Source organism: Leopardus geoffroyi, chromosome B1 (genome assembly GCF_018350155.1).
Source record: "Leopardus geoffroyi isolate Oge1 chromosome B1, O.geoffroyi_Oge1_pat1.0, whole genome shotgun sequence".
NCBI classification, from domain to species: domain Eukaryota; kingdom Metazoa; phylum Chordata; class Mammalia; order Carnivora; family Felidae; genus Leopardus; species Leopardus geoffroyi.
In genome coordinates, this window is record NC_059327.1 from 155,436,368 (window position 1) to 155,463,389 (window position 27,022).

At 34.0% G+C, this 27,022-nt stretch overlaps 1 protein-coding gene across 35 annotated transcripts in view; it reads right to left on the reverse strand.

Annotated features, from left to right (window-relative positions):
- The window catches only part of ADGRL3 (adhesion G protein-coupled receptor L3), an 828,850-nt gene that overhangs the window by 407,284 nt on the left and 394,544 nt on the right, over window positions 1-27,022 (reverse strand). For all 35 annotated transcript variants that reach the window (XM_045473912.1, XM_045473918.1, XM_045473914.1 and 32 more), the window contains one exon: window positions 16,701-16,914. In XM_045473912.1, coding sequence (XP_045329868.1) covers window positions 16,701-16,914 — 214 coding nt within the window. The remainder of the gene's footprint in view (window positions 1-16,700; window positions 16,915-27,022) is intronic.

Genomic DNA, 27,022 nt, shown 5'->3' on the forward strand with positions numbered 1-27,022 from the left:
CCACTTTGGTGGATACTTTGTCCTTTATGTTTTACAACCAAAGCATGTTGCCATAACAGATCACAGTTAAGGCAAAAGAAAGGAAAATCTAGACAAAAATCCTGTTCAGGTGGTAGGAGGAACTGAAATGCCTTCAATAAACTACAGTCTTTTGACCCAATCTTCTGTGAACATCTGGTTACCCAAGTAACAGATAATCCAAGTAACTGCACTTTGGTTTGGTAGGTATCATTTTACCTTTATGATAAATGTAAACCCTGCAGCTTGTTTACTTCAGCCTGACATCAAAGTGATTTAAAATCCCTTAGAGGGGAAATGGCAAATGGTGAAGGATGACAAGCAGAAGACTGGCTCTTGTGGACACTAGTCCCAGGCCAGACACACACAGCAAACGGAAGCTGCCTCTCTGGTCCTGCCCTATATATAGCACTCTTTTCTATCCTCTCCTTAGTGTGAAGAAACCCACATGACCTTTCTCCCTTTCTGGCTTAGAACCTTGGCCAGATACCAAGGCTGACACCTTGGAGGTAGATACTCAGTAACATTCTTTTAGGACCAGAGCTTTGGATAGAAATATGTTTTTCTTTCCTCTAATATCTGACTCTCTACTTTCTTGTCTTTTCATGATGAGACAAGTTTAAAGGCTTCCAAAAAATGGAATAATTGGGGCATCTGGGTGGCTCAATCAGTTACGCACCCAACTCTTGGTATCGGGTCAGGTCATGATCTCACAGTTTTAGTAAGTTTGAGACCCGCATCGGGCTCTGTGCTGATGGCATAGAGCCTGCTTGAGATTCTCTCTCTCCCTCTTTCTCTCTGTCCCTCCCCTGTGCTCTTTCTCTCAAACTAAATAAACTTAAAAAAATGGAATTAACTTTTAATTTCCATTTTAGTGCACGGTAGTTTGTTCCTATAATGAAAATGTTCTATTTTTTTTGTAGATTAATAGACCTCATGTGTCTATAATATTAACTTACAATTTTTTTATTCATAGTTAAATAGAAAATAATTTTAATGTGATAATCACTGTTAATAGCAATATATGTATATATGTGTGTGTATATAGGTGTATGTATATATTAGATATATACATATACATATACTTTTTCTGTTAGAAATGAATCATACCATGTGCTGTGGGATATCTAACAATGGTTCATTTACTAGGTGTAAACAAAAGATGTTAGGACTCTGTAAAACTGCAGTAATTACTTCTATAGTAGAACATATGGAATTGTTTTATCGAGTTTCAAAGTGCAATTTGAACTAGAGGAAGGGGAAGAAAGGATCATTTGAGATTTTACATTGTTTTAAGACTTTTTTTGTGCTGTCACATAATATGCAATCTAAACATCTGAAAAAATTCAGAATAGAATTCATGGTTATTTCATTCCAATGAGCAAACTATGATGATATTTCTCTTTTTAACTTTTTGGGCACTTTATTTCAGAGGGAAAATGCCATTGACTAAAACATTAAGTGATTTTAAAAGCTGTGTTGTTATAAAGTCTGGCCCATGATCCCACACCCAGTTTCTTTCATTAGCTCGACCTCCACAACCTGAAGTGGAGGGCAGGTGCAACACAGACACGTGTCCAGGTCTCAGCTCAGAAGCACTGGCTCATGTTCAGGGGAGAGTCCCAGCCCAAAGCTTCCATGTTAGTCTCCACAGACCAGTGATGGAAAGAGAAGGGGAATTTGTAAAAGACTGAGATTCCACCTTGTAACAAAACTAAACTTGAAATTTAAATTATATCAGTACCAAACATTTCTTCTTTCCTGCAGAATCTCTGTCAGATGGTGGAGCATCCAACGCTCTAAGTGCTGCAAGACTAAAACTAAGGCACTGGTTTTCTTTCTTTCAATGCTGAAATACTAACGTGGGGAAAATGTTTGCCTTCTTTTATTAGTTTGGTTTGGTTTTTGTGGGGGGACCTGGTACTGAAGAGACCTCAAACACTCTGAGGGTCTGAGGCTTCCATTGGCATTGTTATTTGTAGTAAAAGGTAAACCATTTTGTGATACTTCTGTTTAAAACACTGACTTGCCTTTGGAGTATGGGATGGAGAATTTTCATGATCTCTCCAGCATCTATTTATCTCATTTTCTGTCAAGAACATACAGATTTACTTTTGGTAACCATTCTTCCTTTATTTTTAGGAATGTGCTTTGCCTGGGATTAGAACCATGCTTAGCCATGGTGTCATTAAACTGAATGACAGAAGGAAAAAGGGCGGAGGGGGGAGGGAGGGTAACTAAGAGGAAAGGGAGTAAGTTTGGATTTTCAAAGAACTTCTGTTTCTTGTTAATTTTTTCTTTCTGAAAAGATTCTGAATGCTGAGAGATGGGTACACTATTCCCAGATCCATGAGCTTATGTAAAAGAGCCTACTTAAATAATTTTTTCTCTAGTCTTATGGAGGAGGGTCTTCACAAGGAGAATTCTGATCCTATTTAGGCTTTGTGGCTTGTTAGCCTACACATTGTCCAGCTATACTAGAAAATGTGTGGTAATATATATTTTGAGAGAACCCTAAAGTTTTCTAAACTCCTAGACTGGGTTGTCCAAGAAGCATCTCCTTGCAAGAGTACTTCTTATCATTTTTGCTAGTAGCACACTTTGTATTCAAACCCTTGTAACACTTAATAGTTTCTGTTCCACAATTTGACCTGCTGGGTTTAAAAATGCAGTTGGCTCCCCACGGTGCCTGTTATTTCATTAAGAGGAAAATGTTGGAGTGGTGACAATGCCTATAATCTCCCCTAAAATTCTCTGTTAATTACTAATGTAAACAGTATGTGGGTGACTGTTCCTTATGTGGTCTATCAAGATGTTTTCAACAACACTGGCAGAATGGTATGATACTGGTGAGACAAAATTCACAAGGATAAGACCTCCTTTTCTCTAAAAATCTATGAAGATTATTGTTTGGGACCTATCTTACTTAAAGAAAACAGAGAAAATTTATGAAACTTGATTATTCAATCTCGAACCTAAAGGAATGATCTGTGGAGACACTTCCAAGCCACATTCTCACCAATCTAGTGACATTTTCACAGCTCAAAACACAGCCTCTTGCTGCTGTGTAGATGAACTCCTAAGTGTAAGGCAAACACTCTGGAGAGATGCTAATAGCACTGGTTATGTGTGTAATCTACAGGATGATGCCTAGCATTGTTATTTCTACTAAAGGGTGAACCCTGTTGCGATGTTTCAAATACAATAACAAATTATCTTTGGATGAGGGAATGGAGAGTTTTGATTATCTCCCCAACAACCATTTCTCTCATTTTCTGGCAAGAACATAACAGATGTACCTTGGATGAGCATTCTTTCCTCATTTTTAGGCATGTGTTTTGCCTGAGACTGGAATCATTCATAGGTCCAAAGACAACTTTAAAGGAAGACGGTGATGACATTCTTACTTAGGACTATGAGGCCGAAGAAGTGGGGTGGAAAAGACAGATTGTACAGATGAGAGACATGAGACCTGAGGTCCCAGGAGTTAAAGAAATGATAGCGCCCCAATAAAAACTTGTTTGACTTTCAAAGGTAAACTTAATGCGCTTTATGGATTTTCCCAGAATCAGAACTTTTTACCCATAAGTCATAAAATAAAAGAATTAAAAATAAGTAGAGCAAGAAAAATATTTACACATGTAAATACATCATGACATCTATCTTTATAATATAAAACTGATGTATTGTTGAAGTCATACTGGGGAGATTTTTTCTGAGACAGGAATTCTTTAAACACTTCTCTTTCGACCTACACAGGAAAACAAACATCAAAATCCAGAATGGCACCTCTTATTCAACAATAGAGAATAATGTAAAGCCACGTATCTCCAGGAATAGTAAATAAAAACCACATTAGCACAATGCTACTACACATGTGGAAAAACATAGATTTTACTATCTTCATTATGAGTCTTCCAGGTAAGTAGTTTACTTCTAAACTGCTCAGTGAGACAACATGTAGTAAGACGCAGGGCTTGGGTTTCAAACGAAAGTCTACTGCAAAGATTTTAAAGTGCATGCGCCAAACAGATAAGATGAGGCATAAATATCTGAAAAATAGGGGATAGTTACTAAACATCCTTGCAAAACCAGAACAATTTTGGGGCTCCAAGAGACATTGTTTTTCTTAAATAGCCTCTAGACAATTGTTGAATATTCCCTTCCCAATGTGTTTCCTGTTATAATTAGAAAAACATATTTTTAAATTGTAAAGTCTAATGATTTCATCTAAGTTTTCTATATTGCCAACAAATAAGAATATTTTATAATATCAAATACCAATTATTCTGCTTTCCAAAGAAACTAGTTCTGAAAACATATTTATATAATTAAAATAAAAGCACAGGGTCACATTTAACCTTGGATCACTTTGTCTGTGTGAGCATCAATACTGTCAATAGTAAAATAATTGTGTACGCTCTTCCTAACAAAAATATAAATATTTTCAAACATGAGAATAAAATAAATGGATCAGAAACCTATTCCTTTACTTCTTAATAAATGAGAGAAAAAGTAAACCTGGTATCTTAAACCATGAGATAATAATTTAACTATTTGATTCCAGGGTAAATATATGGTATTTTTCTTGAAATTCATCCGCATCTTAGCAATACACATCATAAATACCCTATACATTTATATCTCAGAAGTCGTGTCGTGTGTGTGTGTGTGTGTGTGTGTGTGTGTGTACGTGCGCGTGCACGTGCGCATGCGCGCATAGGCACAAGCATGTCGGCAGGCTCGGCCTACTACTTTCAGAGTTGCCCCTCTTAAGGATACACTGAGCTCATGCCATCCCCATCAAAACAACATTTTCTTCAATTATTTTCTGCAAGAAATTGTGACACAACAGAGTAAAAGAATCTAGGAGATAAGATTTTATGCTGCAGCTTCGTTTTATCATTTTCTGCTGACATGCTTTCGTAATAAAATTACAGCGATCCCATATGCATCCAACCACATCACAGGAAGGATTACCTTTTCCTTTGTGTGCACTAACGTGTAACACTTTTGATATGTGTTTGCACCTCACAACGTTCACTGAGACACATTTTTGGTTAGTTTGCAGAAGGAGGCTCATATCTCATTCCAATATCCATGTGAGCTCGTCCTGCTCTTATTAATTTATTCCTTTCCACTTCCATGACTTTCATTGAAATATTATACCACACATAATGTTTGTTGTTATAGTTGCAGATTTTTTTTTTTTTTTTTATGTCACAGCAGGGAAATGCTATTGGAGGAAATAATTAAATGTAAAGTCATTTGAAGGACTCTACATTTTCTTTAGAAATGAAGTTGGAAAGTAATTCAGAAGCCTATCTCCTCAGGCAAGGATGATATACTTGAATTCCTTGGAAAGGTGAAAGGCCTTTTATTAGGACAAATTTTGCAGAGACTAATTTGTGAAAAAGGAGTACATTTTTCTGACCCTAATTTCTAAAATACCTACAGAGAAATAATTCCCACATTCTAGAAGGTTGTAAGTGATGAAACTGGTCATAGATATTTTTATACCATAATGAAAAGAAAAATATTTGTGGTCTGGGTAGAGAAATATAATAGAGTTTAGTATATAAGTTAAAAATACATAGATATAAACATATATCAGAAGTACACAGGTAACATGCCTGAAGGATGTGTTGCCTGCGGCCAGGCTTTGGTGGGTTTCACAAGTATAATTCTAAAAAGAAAATAAAAATTCCTATTATTATGAAACAAGTCAATGCTACCAAAAGAGGAAATAATATTAGAATACTATGTTTGATAAGATGCTCATATTGATAGAGGCCTGTCATGAATCTTTTGCAAAGCATTAATATACTATATTTGATAAGTAAGTTCAAATCTTCAGAAGTAGATTAATTAAATGTAAAATATCCAGACTTGTTTAGATGATCAGTGGTAAAGGTTGGGAACCTCAAAGTGTATCTGAATAAATTAACAATGTCAATAATTTTAACTGAAAAAGTTCTCCTCATTTCAATTATCTACTCACCTTCAAACCCATAGCCATCTAGTTTCCTCCTTGTGTAACACCCATTGCTTCTTGCCTTTTTTATTACTTCTGAAGTATGGTTTCCTCTTTTTATTGCAATCTTCCTGTAGACTTCTATTCGTTTTGAAACATTTACTTCCTCAATACACTAATAAGTCTAAGAAATAGCTCAAAATGTTTATTTTCATAAGGTTGATGGTACTAACAGTTATGGGTAATAGCATTTTGGAAAGACTTCAAGTCTTTTCATGCCAAAACACACATACATGTATTTGTCTATCGAAATTACTCCATACACATGAAAAACATATTTTGCTTTTGTCATTTGGTAAACTTAATCACAAATAAATATATTTCTGATATAAATGTGATAAGGTAAATATCTAGTTTTATGGAAACCATCAATTAATGCAATTTTTCACATTAACAAATATTAGGGATTTAGTTATTATGCAACAACTTGGGAAAGAACATTTCTCTCAGAGTTAAAGTACTCTCACATCAGCACATAACAGGAAGATTCACAATGTATTACCAAGAATGATTTACTAACTATATTTTTTGTAGTTTTTTTTCACATTTAGCTGTATTTGATAATATTCTTAATAGTAAAGAAACAATGAATCAACTAAAGCTTATGGCCAGTAGAATATTCGTGGAGGCAAATTTAGCAATATTTTTAGCATAACTGAATTTTTAGAGGATATGAAAAATAAAACAAAAATATTAAACAGGCATAAACTGATTATATATCAAAACAAAGTAACTATAGTGTAGTAAAAATAAGATCCGATTTTGTCTTTATGACTTATTAGCAAAAGCTCTGTAAACATTTATGACATCTAAAATCTCATTATACAAAACATTGGAAATTTTAAAGCATTCTGTTCCTTATATTCAAGTTTAATTAAGAAAGGCTGGCATGATACATTTTCTCATTTGCAAGTATTTCAAAGTACTCATGTAATGTATTTAGTTTTCTAACTCATGAGCCTGCCCTCTTCCATAGTTTATATATGAAGTGACATTCATTTTCCTTTATTTTCATGAACCATACAAATTTCTATTTAATACCCATTATAAACAATATGTACATTTTTACTGAAGTATTGCTATAGATAATTGTGTCACCATGAAATCCAAAATGTTAAAAACAAAATCTTATCTCACAGATTTTTTTTTAACTGAACATTTTCATTACAAGTACTTAAGTGTTTTTGCCTGAAAATTTATCCTAAGGCAGAAAATAAATAAATGCCACATGATTTAATAAGTTCCATGCCATGTTTTCATTATTTGGATGTGTAAAAGATAACCAACCTCTAATAGCATATGTGTGTGTGGGGGATGAACATGCACGTGTGCGTGCGCACACACACACACACACAAACATGCACACACATGTATATTTTCTTTTCAGTTCTAGCGACTGGTTCACAACTGCTTTTTCATTTAGTCTACTTTATTAAAAATAGTACACATTTTATTTATTTAACTTTTTTATGTTCATTTATTTTGAGAGAGGGTGGTATGAGTGGGAGGGGGCGGGGGGGGGAGAGGTGGGGGAGAAATCTCAAGCAGTCTCCACACTCAGCAAGAGCCCAACTCAGTACTTGATCTCACAAACCATGAGATCATGACCCTAAGCCAACATCAAAAAATGGATACTTAACCCACTGAGCCACCAAGGCACCCAAAAATAGTGCACATTTTAGACAAAGCACAGAAGGTGATGGATTGCAATATTTATCCTGAATTTTGGAGCTGGATTGCTTAAGTTAAAAAAGACAACTTTATAGGAAACTATGTACCTTTTGGATGTTAATTAAACTCTCTATGCCTTAGTTCTTCCATCAGTGAAGAAGACAACAGTATCCATTTCACAGGAGTGAGGGAAGAATTAAACTGGCTAATTCACACACAGTGCTTAGAACATTGTCTGGCTTATAGGAACTTCTCAAAAAATCTCGCTTTATATTTTTATAGCTAGAAATATTTAGCATTGGTAATACAATCAGCTCTGTTCTATCAATGCTTGTTTTTCCAAGAAGCACTACATTACCTAAAACACTTTATAAGCACAATTGATTCAAATAAAAAAGAGGTTTAGAATCTGGAGGATTTCAGATTCACAATTATTAAATTATTTCTACCCAAGACTTTAATAATAAAAAATGTGTGTACAGCTGTAATTGGATATTAATAAAACCAGAGCCAAACCAATTCCAAAGTTTGATTGAATGTTTGCATGAGAGAAAATGAGTTTCTTTTTTTATCATCATGATCATGATCAGGAGCACAGTTCTTAACTTTTTTTGATACTTTATCATTTTATCACCCTTGCGACAATAAACAAAGCCTCAAATCTCTCAAGCAAGACAGTACATTGGCTTAAAATAAATTCGTCATCAAGAAAATTTCTATGTGCTTTAACTACCTCACTGGTACAATAGGAATGATATTAATGGTTATCTCTTAGTGTTATGGGGAAATATTAATGAACTAATGAAAGGTAAATTCTTTACCAGAGTTCATGGCAAATACAAAGCACACAATAAAAGTAAATAAGTATCATTATCACCAGTAACAAGTGAATGTATTTCCTATTTATACAAGCACATCATACCCTGAATGTTAAAACTACAGCTAAAGGTAAAATTCCTGAATAATCAGCAGGCAAGGAAAGGATATTTTCCTAAAAATCTAACTCAATGGCTATTTTGATCAATTTTGTAAGGTTGGCTTCTTAGTAAAACTTTACTCTTCTTTAACCAACAGATTAATTGAATTTATAAATTGTGGATGGATTTGAAACTTTCACTGGCTTCTTCTGATGTCCTGAGAAATGAAAAGAATTTTTCTGATAACAAAAATTATTTTTAGAACCTTCGAAGAAAAACAGTAAAAAAAAAAAAAAAATCATGGGCTACCTACCCAAAGAGAGCAGCCATGCTTACGCCATTGTATAGTAAATAATTTTAGGTGACTTTTTAAACTCCATGTTCCTCAGTCTCCTCATCAGGAAAATGAAACCTAAAAGGTAGTCAAAACACTTGGAGACTCACTCCCTCAGTAGCCTCAGCAATCTTTAAAATCACTAATGACAGAGCAACTGAAGTATCAGACTGAATGGCTGCTAAATATCACTACCACTTAGTTTTCTCCAGAGTCCTGCGGTATCCAATAAATCAGTGACAGAATTTATGTTCATAATCTGCTTCGTTCTTTTCCTTATAAACTTAAGCTATACTAAAGATAATTACTAGAGTATTTATACCCTATATACTCTCCTTTTCAGAAATTTCTTATCCTTTTTTTCCATGGTGATATCTTCTAAATATTTTCCACAAGATGTCAAGTTCTTCAGACTGACCACAAAGTGTAAAAATATCTAAAGAGCTGGAGGTGGGGAAACAATTAAGGTGCTCATTCAGTATATATATTTAAAAAATATTATACTTTATAAATCAAATATACAACAGAAATATAGTCAATAATATTGTAATGACTTTGGTAGCAGATGGTTCATCCACTTATCGTGGTGAGCATTTCATAATGTATAGGATGACTGAATAATGATGTGGTACACCTGGGAACTAACATAATATTATATGTCAACTATACTTCAATATAAATAATAATTAGCTCATGAGGGGTGCCTGGGTGGCTTAGTAGGTTAAGTATCTGGCTCTTGATTTCTGCTCAGGTCATGATCTCACAGTTTGTGAGTTTGAGCCCTGTGTCAGGCTCTGTGCTGACAGTGCAGATCCTGTTTGGGATTCTCTCTCTCCCTCTCTCTCTCTGTCCTTGCTACACTCACTCTCACTCTCTTTCTCTCTCTCTCTCTCATAAAGATTTAAAAATAATAATTAGTTCATGAAAAAAACTCTAGATGATTTTAAAACAAATACATTGAGTATTATGCAATGTAAAAATAATGAAGACAAAATATAATTTTCACCCATACGTGGAAGCGAAAAAAATATTTGCTAAGTATCAATACTCCTACCCTTTGTCACTCTTTAAATCATAGAATTATTAAGATTCTCAAAGACTATTATTTTATATGAGTTATATTATTATGTGTCATATTAGCAATTAAAACTGTGAAACTTGGGGCGCCTGGGTGGCGCAGTCGGTTAAGCGTCCGACTTCAGCCAGGTCACGATCTCGCGGTCCGTGAGTTCGAGCCCCGCGTCGGGCTCTGGGCTGATGGCTCGGAGCCTGGAGCCTGTTTCCGATTCTGTGTCTCCCTCTCTCTCTGCCCCTCCCCCGTTCATGCTCTGTCTCTCTCTGTCCCAAAAATAAATAAACGTTGAAAAAAAAAATATTTAAAACTGTGAAACTTTTAAAAGTACATTATCGCTACTGTCTTTATCCCTGCTAAGATGGCATCAGTTTTACCTACCACTGCTTTGGCATGATGTCTAATACAATAAAAAAGGCAAATAATAAGTCAGTATTGTTATGAAAATAGTTTTGGCCCTCCAGAAATCCCTGCAAAGAGCTCAGGAATTCCAAATTGCCATGAACCACACTTTGGGAATGACTGCACAAGGCGTTAACATTCCCCATGGCCAGTAACAGACAGACAACATAACTCCCTTTAGCTTTTATCTTAACCAATCCTGAAATACTTTCATCGTTTACTAAACTCTTAAATTTCAAACATAATTCATTCAAATTTCATAACATAATTTCATTCAAAATTAAATGTGAATAGCAAGAAGTACTAGAAAGCATTTTAGTAGGACATTCCCAAAATATATTCTCAGAATTGAAATAGGCTGAAATATTAAAAAGGAGGTAAATGGCTTCCAGAAAGGAATTTCCCAACTTCTCCATATTCTCTACATTTGGGATTTGATAATTACCTTTCTTCCTTCCTTCATTTACTTTTTTTTTTTTTTTTTACTAAACATGCACACAAAAAGTAATCCTTAAGGCAATGAGTTATATATTATAGTTTCTATACTCAACAGTTCTTTTTACTGCATAGAATGTGCATTCAATGGAAAAGTCCCTGATATGAGGGATTATTTTTGATCTGTTATAATTCAGAAGAAAAATGCAAGATATAATGTAATAATTCGGTGAAAGGAGCAAAGGAGAATACTCAATTGAAAAACTCATGTATGTATACACAGTTATTGCAGAACATTTACTCAGTTACGTACACATAAAAACTGCCACTGACATTTCTTCTTTGACTGCTATTGAAAGAGTTCTTAACGTCACCAGGATAGAATACAACAAAAGCCAAGATCTTTTTGTAAGCTGTAAAATCCCCTGCAGTGGTACTGATATAAACTGAAATATAACTTTTTCAGAAAGGTGAGAAACAGCTTTCTCCCTCTCCCTTCTTCCCTTCCTCACTCCTTCCCTGACTTTTTTTTTTTCATGTTCCTGATGTGACTATGACATGTGAAAATGTAATCTTGCTAAAATGCTGGTAGAAGATGAAAAGTAAAACCTAGATCACTCATTGAAATAGAAAGAAAAAATCATCCTACTTTATATATTTAACATTCCTACTTGGTAGAAAACTCTAGAGGGTATTTGTTAAATGGCTAGATTATGATCTTTGATTCCAAGAGAATGCAGAATACAAGCAACATATTTATATCCATGCCTCCAAAAATAACTGCTATTTCTTTGATTTGTCCCCACTGAAATGCCCACTAAGTCTCACTTGATTTCAAATATTCACTTTTTAGATTGAAACATAATGCATTAAGAATAGACATATATAGAGGCACCAGGATGACTCAGCTGCTTAAGTGTCTGATTTCGACTCAGGTCATGATCTCACTGTTGGTGAGTTCAAGCCCCACGTCAGGCTCTGTGCTGACAGCCTGGAGCCTGTTTCAGGTCTGTGTCCCCCTCTCTCTGCCCCTCCCTTGCTCACACTCTGTTTCTCTCTCTCTCTTTCAAAAATAAGTAAACATTAATTTTTTTTAAGAATACACACACACACACACACACACACACACACACACACACAAGAACAGACATACAGACAGAATATACCTTAGTCATTGCATGGGGTAGGAGGAAGATGGGGATTATCACATGGGCATCAGACTCTCAATGTGGTGATGGAAATATTCTAAAACTGATTTATGATGATATCGAATCACTTGGTAAAGTGGTAAATTTACTTTAAAAATCATACACTTGAAATGAGTGAATTATACAATGTGTAAAAATGCTTCAGTAAAGTTATATATAAAAAAGAATGCAAGGAATGAGAGAAGCCAGACATCAAAAATCATATACTATATGAATTCATTTACCTAAATTATAAAATGGGAAAAACTGATTTAAGTAGCAGCAAAACACAGGGATGTGGAGCATGGCTGGTGCAGAGCAGAAAGGGCCACATCGGAGGTGCTGTTAATGTTCTGTGTCTTCAGCTGGTTGTTGTTTAGATGAGCTGGGTTTGTGAAAATTCATTAAGTTGTATACATTTATGATCTGTGCACTTTCCCATATGTATATTATACCTCAATAAATATACACTATGTACACATATACACCTGTTTGCAAATGCCTTTTCAATTTGAAAAGTGTAAGCAATTCTACATAAAGTAAGACTGTATACCACATACTCAAAATATGTGTCCAAAGAGTTGGGATGAGCATGTCATACAATATTCAAACTTCCCACATTTAGATGGAATTTATGTCCAACTATAAAGAATAACTCCAATAGGACTTTGTATTGACAAGGGGATAGATAGCATAAAGTTAGTTTATCATCATATTATCAAGATTTCCTTTTTGTTTTTAAAGTTTATTTATTTATTTCTGAGAGAGAGAGACACAGCATGAGCGGGGGAGGGGCAGAGAGAGAGGGAGACACAGAATCCGAAGCAGGCTCCAGGCTCTGAGCTGTCAGCACAGAGCCTGATATAGAGCTCAAACTCAGGAGCCTCAAGATCATGACCTGAGCCCAAGTCGGACCCTTAACCAACCGAGCCACCCACATGCCCCTGAATGATCAAGATTTCTTAAAAGCATGTGCACCACATCTATGGGGAGGTTGGTGGGGAGCTGGCCTCAAGTACTGGGACATTTGGGGAAGCTTTAGAGAGATTAATAGTGCCCAACAAACACCAATAAGCTTTTGAAGCCAAGGCAGAACAGGATGGATGAAGTGTTATTGAAGGGAATCTGTTTCCTCATGTTCTTTTTTGGTGCCCAGGCACTCATATTTTATATATCTACTATCACTTTGGTCTCTTCTGGTTCCACCAATGCTGCCATCCTTCAAGGATCAGCTTAACATTCTCTCTTCAATGAACATTCCTTAATATTATCTAGCTGAAAGAGCTTTCCTTTTTTTGAACTCCTCAATAAATGTAAATGAGATAAAAATAAAATATTGAGCAAACAATCTAGCTGTTTACTTTTATCTGCCAAAGAGCTATAGTTTTGTGGGCAGAGACCATGCCCAGCTTATTTATCCACCAAACTCCAAAGCTGTCATGGTGAACTTCATGTTGTGTATTTTCAAGTGTTAGTGGAGTTAAAAATGGAAATACATCTATTAATAACTGAAGATAGCATGAAACCTCAGCTGAATTCAAAATGTAAAATTTCTGCAGTTATCAGTTGCCAACAGTCATTTTCACATTTAGATCCTAAAGCTGTATATACCATTTTTTAAAACTCACTGAAGTGTGTAAATGTAACACAAAAAGAAACAAAAATCATTCAGAAATAAGAAAGCTTCTAAGTGGCATCACACAATTGGAGAGCAGATTTACTTATTCATTTACATAGCATTAAACATAAAAAGTTAGTTTTAGGTAAAACCAACAGAAAGTCTGCCCTCTAGAAGCCTACAATTTACTTTAGACAAGGCAATTGTCTAGGATGTGATAATATGGGTTTATTAATGTTTAGATACCATAAAGAAGGATGTAGATAATAGCAAGTGAGATTAGAAGTTCCAAGAAGGATAAAGAAATGTGCTCTGACAGTTTAAGAGGTCTTCTAAGTAGGATAATGAAAGAAGAGGTAAAAGCACAGAACTTTCAGAGAGGATGAAGGCAAAATGGTATAAGAACACACTTGGATTTACACAAGGTGTAATCTGAAAAGCAGTGAGGAATCTGGCTCTCCTGGAGCAGATATCAGACTGCATAGTTTTCCTGGGGAAAAACATGGAAATCAAAATAACTAACAGTTATTGTTATAAATACATACATAAAAGTAACAATTTTATGTATGTATTTGTTCAATGTGTATTCAAACATCTACATGAATAATATTTCATGCCTGTCCTTGCCTGTGACATCCAGCGAATTCATGAGGCTGAAGTAAGTTACAAAACCTTTTTTACAAGGTTATGCAAGGATACACAAAAACCTTTCACATTTTGTAATAATAATCCTCCAATCTAGAGACATGCTTAAAAATGTTTAGACACCAATATAATGCCTTTCTAGAAATTTAAATGAGAGAAAACAATAATTATCTAAGATATTTTTTAGAAAAAGTTTCCTCATAATTTTAGTTTCAAATGCATTATTTAAACTGTACATATCATTATGAATATGATACATTATGAATATGAATATGATCCATATCATAATTAGAAATTATTAGCATTATTTAACATGCTGTCACTGGCATGACAGTGAAAGCTCATTAATTATAAAGCAGCTTAAACAGACATGGCCATCTCATCTCTTGGGAACTTGCAAGATGGAACCTAATTTCATCTATCCAAGAGTCATAAGCATTTATTTTGGCCAAGTGTAAATGTAGTACATTTAATAGTCAAGATACAACCAAGGAACTTGCCTCCACACAAAATTAACCACAGTTATTTCAGCTGACAATTCTCACTTTGAGAAACCACCAGGGGGGCTTCCACAAATGACTCACTCAGGGTGCTTAAAGCCATTTCACTCTGCAGATTTGTCACTTTCCAGAAACATCCCATCTAATTCAGCCGCTTGAGAGGATCCATTGTAACTATTTTTTGCAATAATTATAAGATTAAGGGCTTATTTTGGGAGCCATTAATAATATCAATAAAAGGATTAAAACATTTTCAATGAAAATCATAAAGAGATCAAAGAGCTAGTGAAGTTAATGCTTCTGCTACATTGAAATCAAAAGCTAATAACCACTGAAAAGCAGAATCTCCTCCTCAACCCACACTTCAAATGGATTCAAAGAATCCATTTTTGTATGTTGTTCTGACAGAAACAAATAAAATAACAATTTAGTCACAGTGCCCATTCATTCTACTCATGGAAAACCAGGCAGGACAGACCTGTTACCACCTTGCGCACGATGATAATTCAACTTTTTTAAGCAGATCATCAGAAAATTTAATTATAGTTGGAGGCAAGTCAAATGTATAACAAGAAGAGATCCACAATGAGAGAGAAACACATGAAGAACCAAATGAAACCAAATGAACTTATATCAAGAGGAATCCCTAATTTAAAAATTTTATTTCTCATTAATACTCACCTTATCATGACTTAGGTTTTAGAAACAAACAAAAGCCCTCAGATTTGCTCAGAGAGACCATTATCCTTCAAGTGTAATACAGATGCTTTGGTCAAAAACCTGGCATATTGTAATTTCAATTAATAACCTATATAACAGTAATTTATAGAAAATAAGATAGCGATTCTACCAATTTATTAATCACACACATAGATATCAGAATTTTAAGCATCGAGAAGACAAAAGGTTAAAGTTATTGATTTTGTTTTTATGTACTTAAATTTGTTTATTTTTACATATGTTATGATTTCACCTATATTTTAAGAACACTTGAAATAATGGAAGAAGTGTCTAAATAGAAAAATTATGAAAAAAATTCACTAGATAGGTCATTTGATTAATTATTTAAAAATTACTTTGTGAGCATATAGTCAGAAAGTATGAATGCTTATAGTAAATTAATGACTTCACTAATTTCTGAGAAATCATAGTAATAGTGAACAACTATTTGTAAGATATGTAATATTTAGCCAATTTATCAAGAAATTTTAGCATAATTTAAACCTTTTACAGTATGGATTCCTATTGACCAGTCTCTGCAGAATTGAAGACCTTTTCCTTTTCCAATGATATCATATGATACCTTAACTTACCTTATTTGAATATGGTAATATTTTGATTAGTTTAAATGAATTACGTAAACTAAATAATAAAGAAATAATTTTTCATTGTTTTCAAGGCCAAAAAAATCATGAATCAATAGCCTTTTACTACATTTTGATTAATGGCTATAAAAATTGCTTATTAATTTTTATTCTTTTTCCTACACTGAAAGGAAATATTTATTAGCATTAAAATAATTTTTCTGTAGCTTCTAGAGAAAATTACATAAAAGCCTGTTTTTGAAAACTGTGAAAAATAAATTTAGTTTCTCATCTAATCAGCCCAGTTCCAAAGCACTCAGAGTAGACCAGGCAACTTAATAACTAATCTAATAAATTTTAATAACGTCCAAATGCCATTTGCAATTTCTAATACTAGCATTTTAGTAATATGGGGAACTAATTTGATATGGAAAAAGTAGTTCAAATGATTCTAAAACACACATACTATTTGTGTTCTCACTTAAGGTCAATAGGTCACACAGATGCAGGCTGAGAGCTTACATTAAATGCGTCCAAGAAAAAGATTATTAGAAGTATCATACCTTTGGGACATAATCTTATAGGCATCTGGCAGATAGCATCGTATATTCTCCATCTGAGCAGGGTCAGAGTCACAAATTTTGTCATCAGTCCTCCCATAGTTGGCACTTTCTATCATGATGACATCTGTTCCTGGACAGCGGAGCTCAATGGGGTAGCTCTCACAGGAGAGCTCTCTGCGGACCACAGCCATCGGAATTGGGGCACGGCTGAAAGCTACAGGAAGGAGGAAGAAGAAATGTAAGTCGTCTTTATTATGCACAAAGAAGTACACGTGTTTGCCTATCCAGTGTTTGAGATAAACTAACACCAAAAACACAAACCGGGCGCAATTAACAATTTTAACTAAAATAGAATATTTCTCACTTCAATAACTTTATTTTTAAAAATCTAAGAATAACAGATATTTCTTAAAAATACTATCTAATACAGTTTTCGTATACATGGGGAAAAAAAACCCTCTGGATTTTCTAAAATTTTGGCTGTTATATGAAATAAAGACTATAAAGAAATATTACCCCTTTCTCCCCCACTCAAAAATATTATCCAGTTTGTAGAGAAAGATTCTCAAGTAAATCTCAGGGGTATCATGCATGTGTTTTGTTTTATTTTATAGAAAGTATTACCCCAAAATTGCATTTTTGTTGAGTCATATCGTCTTAAGTTGTCTATTTCAACTTTAAAACAGTTTTCATTTTTCAGTAATAATTAACATAATCAGTGCACTTTATGATTTAATTGTAGGGATAATAAGTGTTCTACAAGAAAATAGAGATTTGTATGGAGAAAAAATAAATTTTCCTTCAGCTCCCTCCACATACTTTCCCCAGCCCCCACCGCCACTGTCAAGAGATAACCAGTTAGAACTGTGATGACTCTCCTACTAGAATTTTCTACAGAAAAAACAAATAGACATTGTATGGTCCCTCCTACTCCTTTTTACATTTTATTCAGGTATAGCACACTACACATGTTGTCTGATACCTTTATCTATTTATTAATTTAATGGATATCTCTTTTCATCTTTGTATTGTAGCCCTCAGTTTTAATGGCTGCATTATATATACCTATAAACATTATACAATTGATCTTATGTTGATGGGCATTTGGGAATGTCCGAGTGTTTTAGTCATAATACTGCAAAAAAGCATAAACATATCTGTATACCTTAGCTATAGTATTTTAGAAAAAAATAGTTATCCCAATATATTTTATGGTATATTTTTACACCATAAATGAAATTGGTGGATCAAGAGGGAAATACATTTCAAGTTTGGCAAATGTCAACAACTAGATATCCAAAAAACTTAATAAATATGCACAGCTCTACCAGGATCACTTTTCATTTCAAAATTACATATTACCAATTCCCTTAAATTTTGCCAATGCGGTAGACAAAGAATGATATAGTGCCTTTTTAAATTTTTTCAGTATTCTATTTGTACAATGAAACATATTTTCATATGTTTATCAACCCTTCATATTCCTTTTATTTATGAATTGTTTGCTTATATTTATACATGGTTTGCTATTGTAAAAGTTCTTTTTATAGCAAGAAAATTTAAAAAATATCCTTTATATTGGTGGCAAATATGTTCTTTTAGTTTGTTGTTTGATTTTAGATGTTTGCTGAACATATATATTTCATCTTTATACAGGGAGTTACCCATCTTTTCATGTCAAGTTTAAGTTTCCAACTCCAAGATTGTGAACATAATCAGTATATTATTGGAAGAAAGTCAAATGTTTAATTGTAATAACTCAGGTTTTCTTTTAAAAGCATAGAATTGAAATTCTCAATTAAGTGTTTACCAACTATCTAATAAGTTGATTTCGACATAAGAGAATTAATTATGGAGATAAATTGGAGGTATAAATATGCATTAATATTTTATTAATTCACTAATGTGTACATATATAAAATATGTATTTAAATAAATATATGCAACTTTTCTTGTGGCTCTTTTACTAAGCACGAAATGTGAAAGGAAAGGAAGGGAGGAGAGGAACAAGGAAGTGAAAATAGAGTAGAGGTGGGTAAGAGAGAAATTTTATTCTATAAATATTTTCACTTGAAACTTAGAGGAAATATTTGGTTTGTGAAACCATAACTATTATTTCAAAATTGAGAATGACATTAGTTTTTGCCTCATTTCTATAATGTTTTGGAAAAGCTGTAACTGTACCACACACCCCATGCATAACTTGTGAGCAGGTCACTTAAAGTTCTCAAGAAGCACACACAGGTAATTCCATTCTGGTTGTCATTCAACATCTCCTTTGTGTGTTCTCTCTCTCTCTCTCTCTCTCTCTCTCTCACACACACACACACACACACAAGAATCTAGCACATCCACAGCATTCATGGGAGAGTTAACATAATTAGAGGTTGGTTGTAACATTATTTTTAACATTTGGTCTTGAGCCAAAATTTTGACAGGGTATTCCCACAATAGAGAGATAATGCATTTCTATTGTTTCTAAAATAAAACATCCTTGTTTATCTATCACTCTGAAATTAGATGGCTGTTAAAACATGAAGTCCTTTTTAATAGTGAGATTCTATTTTTAAGGATAAAGATATTTTCATTACTGTACTTAGTATTTTAAGTAATGGAATCATTGAATGATAAAAATATTCCAATTTGGCAATCCAGTTTCCTGATTTGGTCAATTTAAATGGGATCATAGAGGTTGTTTTTGTTTCTTTGGTGTTTTTATTTTTTGTTTTTAATAAAATGTTTTGAAATCAGAATTTCCAGTAAATTTTTTAGCATTTGCTAAAAGGCAATTTGTTTCTTAACTTCAGTATAACTACTTAAAAAATACCATTGAAACTGCTTCCAAACATTGAATTGATCTGGCTATATTTTAATTTAAACAATTAAGTTAAATTAAGTTAAAAAAAAAACAAGCTAATTTAACAAGGAAACAAAACAAATAAGCAAATCATACAGTCAAAGCATCTGTTTGACTAAGTGGACAATTTGGTTAATTAAATTCATCAATTTTTGTCAAAACATGTGTATGTAGACATAGCTTTATTCTGGTTCTCAACTGTCAAAAATATGATTTAGAACCAGACACTAGACAGTTGCAAAGTCAACTAAAATGTGGAGGCCAAGATTTTCCATGTATCTCTTTTGACCCTGTAAGAATTATGCAAAAGTGATATATATATATGGCAATTTTTACAGAGAGCCAGAGTTGATTTGTGGATGCTTTCTTCCATTTAACATATAATTGCATTTGTATCAGTAACCTAGTGATAAACTGCACTCCTAAATGATGGATGCTTTGTTTAAAGGAATGTATTACTGGAAACTATAACATTATCTAATTAGCTATTTAAATTACTTTTAATTATGTTGCTAAATGCTTTAATCAGCAACGAAAGTCCAATGGGGGAAAAATATGCTTTAAGTTAAAAGTTGTGTTGTTTCTTGTTTTTTAACCATTCAGTTACCGTGCTAACAAGAGACAGATTTTCCCTAAAGATTAAGACATGGAAAATGTCAACAATTCAAATGCTGGAGAGTCCGTGAAATCATCTATTACATACCGTATCAGAGTAATGTTACACTGGGCATTGTGAAGTGGCTGTGGAAAAATAATGTGAGGCAAAGAAGGCATATTCTAGAACTCCTTCTCACTTTTATTCTATTTGTTAATCTGTTATAACAAAAAATAGAGTATTATAATTTGATGTGTAATAGGTATTAGCTGAATAAACTGGAAAAATTTCAGATGTAAAATCTGATAACCGGGTACTATGTAGTATATACTATGGAACTACCCGCTGACCATGGAACTAAGGAGTCATGGATGAAATTAATCTTCTCCTCTAAGATGGCCAGAAACTCAGCAACTGCCCGCGTTCCATGGCAAACACACACCTAATGAAAAGTGCTCCTGGCCAGGGATTAAATAACAAGAGAAGAAACCCCCTCTTCTTGCTCACTTGTTTGCAGCACAAACTACTTTCATGTTTTGCTTTTCTGAGGCCTCAAGCACTCTGTTGTTGAAACCTCTTCTTTCTCTCTTTGGCCTCTCTCTTCTACTGTTAAGCCCTCTTGGTGACGTTTGACTCAAAATGCCCTAAGTCCTTGGTGAACTGTGGATGGTAATAACAAAGACACAGGTCTAGGGACGGGAGGGGGAGGTGAAGACAGAGAGTAAAAGCTGGTGGCCAAATACTAGTCAAATGATTCTTTATGGATCCCAACCAAGTACGGGGCTCAGAGACCTGCTGGGAGAACCTTAGGGTTTTAGAGGGGAGCTTTCAAAGAAGGGAATGTTACTTGAGACATAGGATTTTAGGGCACAGGATATCTGTCAATAAGAATAAGGCTAAACACAGACATAGAGGCAAGCAGCCAGTCAGTTGAGTGAGAGCATAACCCGGTGTAATTATGTTTTAAACGTGGTGAATTTAAGAAGTCAGAATAACATTAAAAATTTTTCAACTATTAATTGGGTTCAGAAGTAGAATACAGGCTAAAACTATGGTAAGGACATGAAGTGGTGTACTGGGTAGCTATAGAGAAGAAGGGGATGGCTGCAGAAGTTGGAATATCCATAGGCACTAAGGAGAAGAGTCCCACAGAGAGAGGCTCTGTGGATCTATTCAAGGAAGAATCTGATTAAACAGACTAAGCTGCCTACCACTTACCACTGCTTTGAGGATAAGGAAACTTACTTATAGGACAGATGAATCTGTGTGTGTGTGTGTGTGTGTGCATGCACATGCGTGCACAAGCACGTGTGCATTTCCCCAGGTCAAGTCTTCAATGCCTTATTTAAATCTGGTTGGATTTTCCACGAATTATTCCACATACTTAAGAACCCATTCAAAAAAATAAAGCCTGTAGCCTAATCTGCATTTAGCAGAGACTGAAATCTTCAGCCTGCTCTATATGTTTGTTATGAATATAAAAATATTAGCAAAACAGCTTATGTTTGTGTTTATCTTCCATTCCTTTACCTTTGTGCTTTGTTTAACCCAAATCCTGTGTATTGAAATAGAATTAAGTCTACCAAATAATTTTTTTTTAAGAATGGATAAGAGAATGCAAAATAGAAGGCTATTTTGTGGCAGTAAGGACAAGATGATTGCTTTCAATGAATAATGACAGAGAACATATTTGATCTATATTTAGGAACAAAAAGAAAACTGCATGATTTGGTGATTGGCTGAACAAGAAGAATAAAAGGGAGGGTAACAAAAATAACTACCATGCTTCTGGCATAAGCAAATGGCTAGATTATCGTGTCATGAACAGAATCTGGTAGGAAGTTGAATACAGGTTAATGACTCAGAAAGGAGATCTTTATAAATTTGAAAATTGTAAGGTAGTATCTGAAATCAGAGCAGTAGATAAAATAACCTAGGGAGGGAAATACAGATTTTCTTAAAGAGGTCCATATGGCAGTTTTCAAATATGTTTACAATTCTTTGACAGTTCTCCATTTTTATTCCCTTTTCATTTGAAAAGACACTACTCAGGCACTCACTTCTAATGGACATAATGTGGTAGAAATGAGTGTGTGATTTCCAAAAGTAGTTCATTAACAAGATACTGCAGCCCGAGGCTCTCTCTTGATCACTCATTTTGTGCAAAGCCAGTCACCACATCTTGAGAACACTGGACCAGCCCAATGGAGAGGTCAATGGAGAGGACAGCCAAGCAAGGCAGGTTGGTCCTCCAAATACCAGAAATCCTGTTTTTGAGAAAATACAACTCTATGAGAGACACTGAGCCAGAATCAACTAAGTAAACTACTCCCATATTCCTAATGTAAAAAACCAGAGCAGATGCTAAATGCTTATTGTTTCAAGCCACTGAAGAAATGTTTAAAAGGTGGACCCTGAAACCAGTAGACAGATATTGAAGAATTATCAAATCATTAAAAGAAAAATACGATGAATGACCCACACAGAAAGTCTAATATTACCATCCCTTTGCTCAAATGATCACTTAGACCACCAGATTAAATATATATACATATATAATTTTATTTATAATTTAATTTATATGAAAAAATATACAAATAAATGTGTATACACACACATACAGTTTTCAGCACTTAAAAATGATTATTACTAGGTGCTAAGAACATTTTTTCCCCTGTATGTCAATAATCATGGGGTGGGGGGAGCTCTTTTGAAAACGTTAAAAAAGGAAAGAGATCGGTCTCTTATAAGAAAAAAAGTAAAACTATTTGTAAATCACAGTTAATGATTTTAAAGGTGTTTCTTAATTATGGAGAGGGAAACAACTATCTGAAAGTGGGTTAGTTTCTACTTATCACCAATGACTTAAAAAAAAAAAAAAAAAAAAAACGTCATTACTTACATGCTGCCCCAAAGCAAATACGTCCAATTTTAAGTTTCAAGAGAACCTATGACATAATTTTCTTAAGTATGTGTATTTTCTCTGTACCATTTTACATGCCAGCACACTTATCCAAGTTTTAAAAAATGTGCTCTGAAAGTCAAGTCTGAAATATTTGGCAGCAAAAAATAACATTTGAAACCCAATGAAATATCAGCCTATCGTACTTTCTTTAAAAGTACATCTGCTGTTGGCAAGGATGTGGCGAAAGGGGAACCCTCGTACACTGTTGGTGGGAATGCAAACTGGTACAGTCACTCTGAAAAACAGTATAGAGGTGTCTCAAAAAGTTAAAAATAGAACGACCCTATGACCCAATTGTAGTATTAGGTATTTATCCAAAGAATACAAAAATACTGATTCGCAGCGGGGGGCAGAATGTTGATAGCAGCATAATTAACAATAGCCGAATTATGGAAAGAGCCCAAATGTCCATCGACTGATCAATGGATTAAGAAGATATCATATATATATTTTATATATATATTATATATATTATATATATATATAAAATATATATCTCCACTAATATATATATTTCGAATACACTGAATTTCAACATATTTATTTCAGCAAAAAACACATATAATTTAAATATTATAGTATCTAATTAAGTGTTTCACAGTGACAATTAAAACTGAAGAAATAACCTGGGGTGCCTAGGTGGCTCAGGCAGTTAAGCATCTGACTTTGGCTCAATGCTGACAGCTCAGAACCCGGAGCCTGCTTCAGATTCTGTGTCTCCCTGTCTCTCTGCCCCTCCCCTGCTCACTCTCTCTCTCTCTCTCTCTCAAAAATAAATAAACAAAACTAATTAAAAACAAACTAAAGAAATAACCAAAGGCAATTATGGTCTGAATGGAAAATACAAAACAAAGCAAAATAAATAAAATAAATAAATCAACAAACCCCCCAAAAAACATGAAATTTAAAATTTCTGAAATTACATGAAAAAAAAGTACTACTGAGTGGAATATTATAAAACAGTAATGAATGTCAAGCTATTCTTTTGACTTAAGGAGCTTTAGCATGAGGGTAACATTAATTGTGCTTTTTGAGGATACATATACAAAATGGTGGTCTTCAAGTGAAATTGTCCACACAGAGAATGTGTAAAAATTTAGCAACTGTTTGAATAAATGAATTCATATCTACTTGTTATGACTTTCCAACATTCAATAAAATTATATTCCACACTATCTTCCAATTATATTCATGAGGGATAAAATTTCTAAAACTGTGTCAAATTTCACCTATAACAATTATTCCAATCTTTTTCTAAATGTCAAAAACTCAAAACTGGCTGTTCAATACATTCTTAAGAGTACAATTTATAATTTCAAGATAAATAAAAACTCAGTGAAAAGAATTACACAATTAAAAAAAAATAAAGATATGCTAATGTAATTCTCAATGCATACTGATCACCTACAATGTGGCCGCTGGGAGTTATTAACCATAAGGCATGGGTGTTGTTTAAATTCTTCCTCCACACTGGGGATTATCTCAGACCAAGGAGTGGTTCTGCACAGAATGGGATTCCAAAAATCTGGTAGAAGGAGCTTCAGAGTTATCACATAAAATCAAGAAAATGATGAAAATTCACGTGTGTGATGGTTAATTTTATGTGTCAACTTGACTAGGCTACAAGATGCCCAGGTAACTGGTAAAATATCATTTCTGGGTGTGTCTGTGAGGATGTCTCTGGAAAAGAGCATTTGATAAAGTATGTTAATAAAGAAGATCACCCTTACCAATTTAGGTGGATTATCATCTAATCTTCTGAGGGCTCAAATAGAACAAAAAAGCAGAAGAAGTATGAATTTGTTCTCTGCTTGAACTGGTATATCCATGTTCTCCAACCCTCTGACATCGATGCTTCTGGTTCTCAGGCCTTTAGACATAGACCAGGATGCACACTTAGTGGCTCTCCAGATTCAGGCGTCTGAACTCAGACTGAGACTTACACCACTGCTTTCCCTGGTTCTCAGGCCTACAAGTTGGACTGGAATTATGTCACTGGCTTTTCTGTGCCTCTAGCTTGCAAACACTAAATCATGCGGGGCTTCTCAGTCTCCATAATTACATAAGCCAATCCCTCACAATAAATCTCTTCATATTAATATTATATATTATAATATAATATAATATAATATAATATAATATAATATAATATGTGTGTATATGTGTATCTTTATCTATATCTTTATATACATCTATATCTTTGTATATATATCTTTATATATGTCTATATACATATGTCTATACACACATGTATATACACATGTCTATACACATGTCTATACACACACATATATACACACACACATATATATATATATATACATATATATATATATATATAACATATACACACATATAATACCCCTAAATATGGATCCATATATATGGATAATTGTGATATATAAAATGTTATAGTTTCAGAAATTTTATTCATCAATATGGTTGGAAAACAATCTGGAAAACACAGACTAACAACGAGTGTGGCAAGTCACAAAAACCAAGAGATGGTATCCATGATTACTAAAAACAAAAGGTTATAGGATAATGACACCAAGACCAGAAGAGTAAAGGTCTGGAGCAAGGAGGACAGATGAGGCAGAGGATTTAGAGCAAAAGTACTGAGAATCTTCCTAAGTGTCTCCAGAGAACTCCAGAAGCTTGTAGTTAGAGAATGCACACACCTATGCAAGGCTTAAAACATCATAAAGCACAATGAATTATGTAGAACCCATTAAAAAATGACGGAATGATAAGTATGTGCTTGGGTGCTTAAAAAAGATTTCTTGAAGGCAGCAAACTTGAGTCGGACATTAAAGATGAAACAATATGTGAATACAGGAGGAGAAATAACAAAATATTCCAGATCAAAATTCTGAGTAAAGAAAGAGGTATTCAGAGTTCTGAGAGGATTTCAAACAAAGATCTGCACCTCCTTGTTCATTGCAGCATTATTCTCAATAGCCAATACATGAAAACAATCTAAGTGTCCACTGATGGACAGATGGATAAAGAAGGTGTGGCATATATACATACATAATGAATTATTATTCAGTCATGTAAAAGAAGGAAATCCCTCCATGTGTGATAACATGGATAGATCTTGAGTATATTGCGCTAAGTGAAATAAGTCAGACGGAAAAAAGACAAAGATCACACTTATATGTGAAATCTAAAAAAGCCAAACTCATAGAAACAGGGAGGTGAACAGTGGTTGCCAGAGGCTGGGAATGAAGGAAATAGGAGGACGGAGGTCAAAATCCATAAGCGTCCAATCTTAAGATGAGTAACTTCTTAGGATCTAGTGTATTACACAGTGATTATAGTTCACAATTCCGTATTATGACTTAAAGGTTGCTGGGGTAGATTTTAAATGTTCTTACCAGAAAAATAAATGGCAATTATGTGAGGAGATGAAGATATTAACTAATCCTATTGTGGTAATCATTTTACACACGTAAGTACATCAATCAATGCACTGTACACTTTAAACTTACACAATATTATATGTCAATTATATACCAATAAAGCTGGGTTAGAAAGAAGATACATTCACAAGGGAATCAGAAGCAGATGGCAGAACTAAGCAGTGGTCAAATCAGAAAGAGCATCAAAATCAGATTCAGAATACAGTCCAAATTATATAGAGCAGTGTTAGATTACAGTGTAATATGATATCATAACTATATTAATATAATTAATCTTAAAAAGCATTAGCCAATAGATTATTCAAACAGTAAAAGATACCAGATAGTATAAAGAAAGATAACAGAGTGTGCAATTAATGAGGAAGATGTTGTGATAAGAGTGAGATGATGATGATAATTGCTGACATTTATCGGGTGCTTTCCATGTGCTGGTGCTTTAAAAATATCATTGCATTTCAAAACCAAACAATAAAGGCTTGG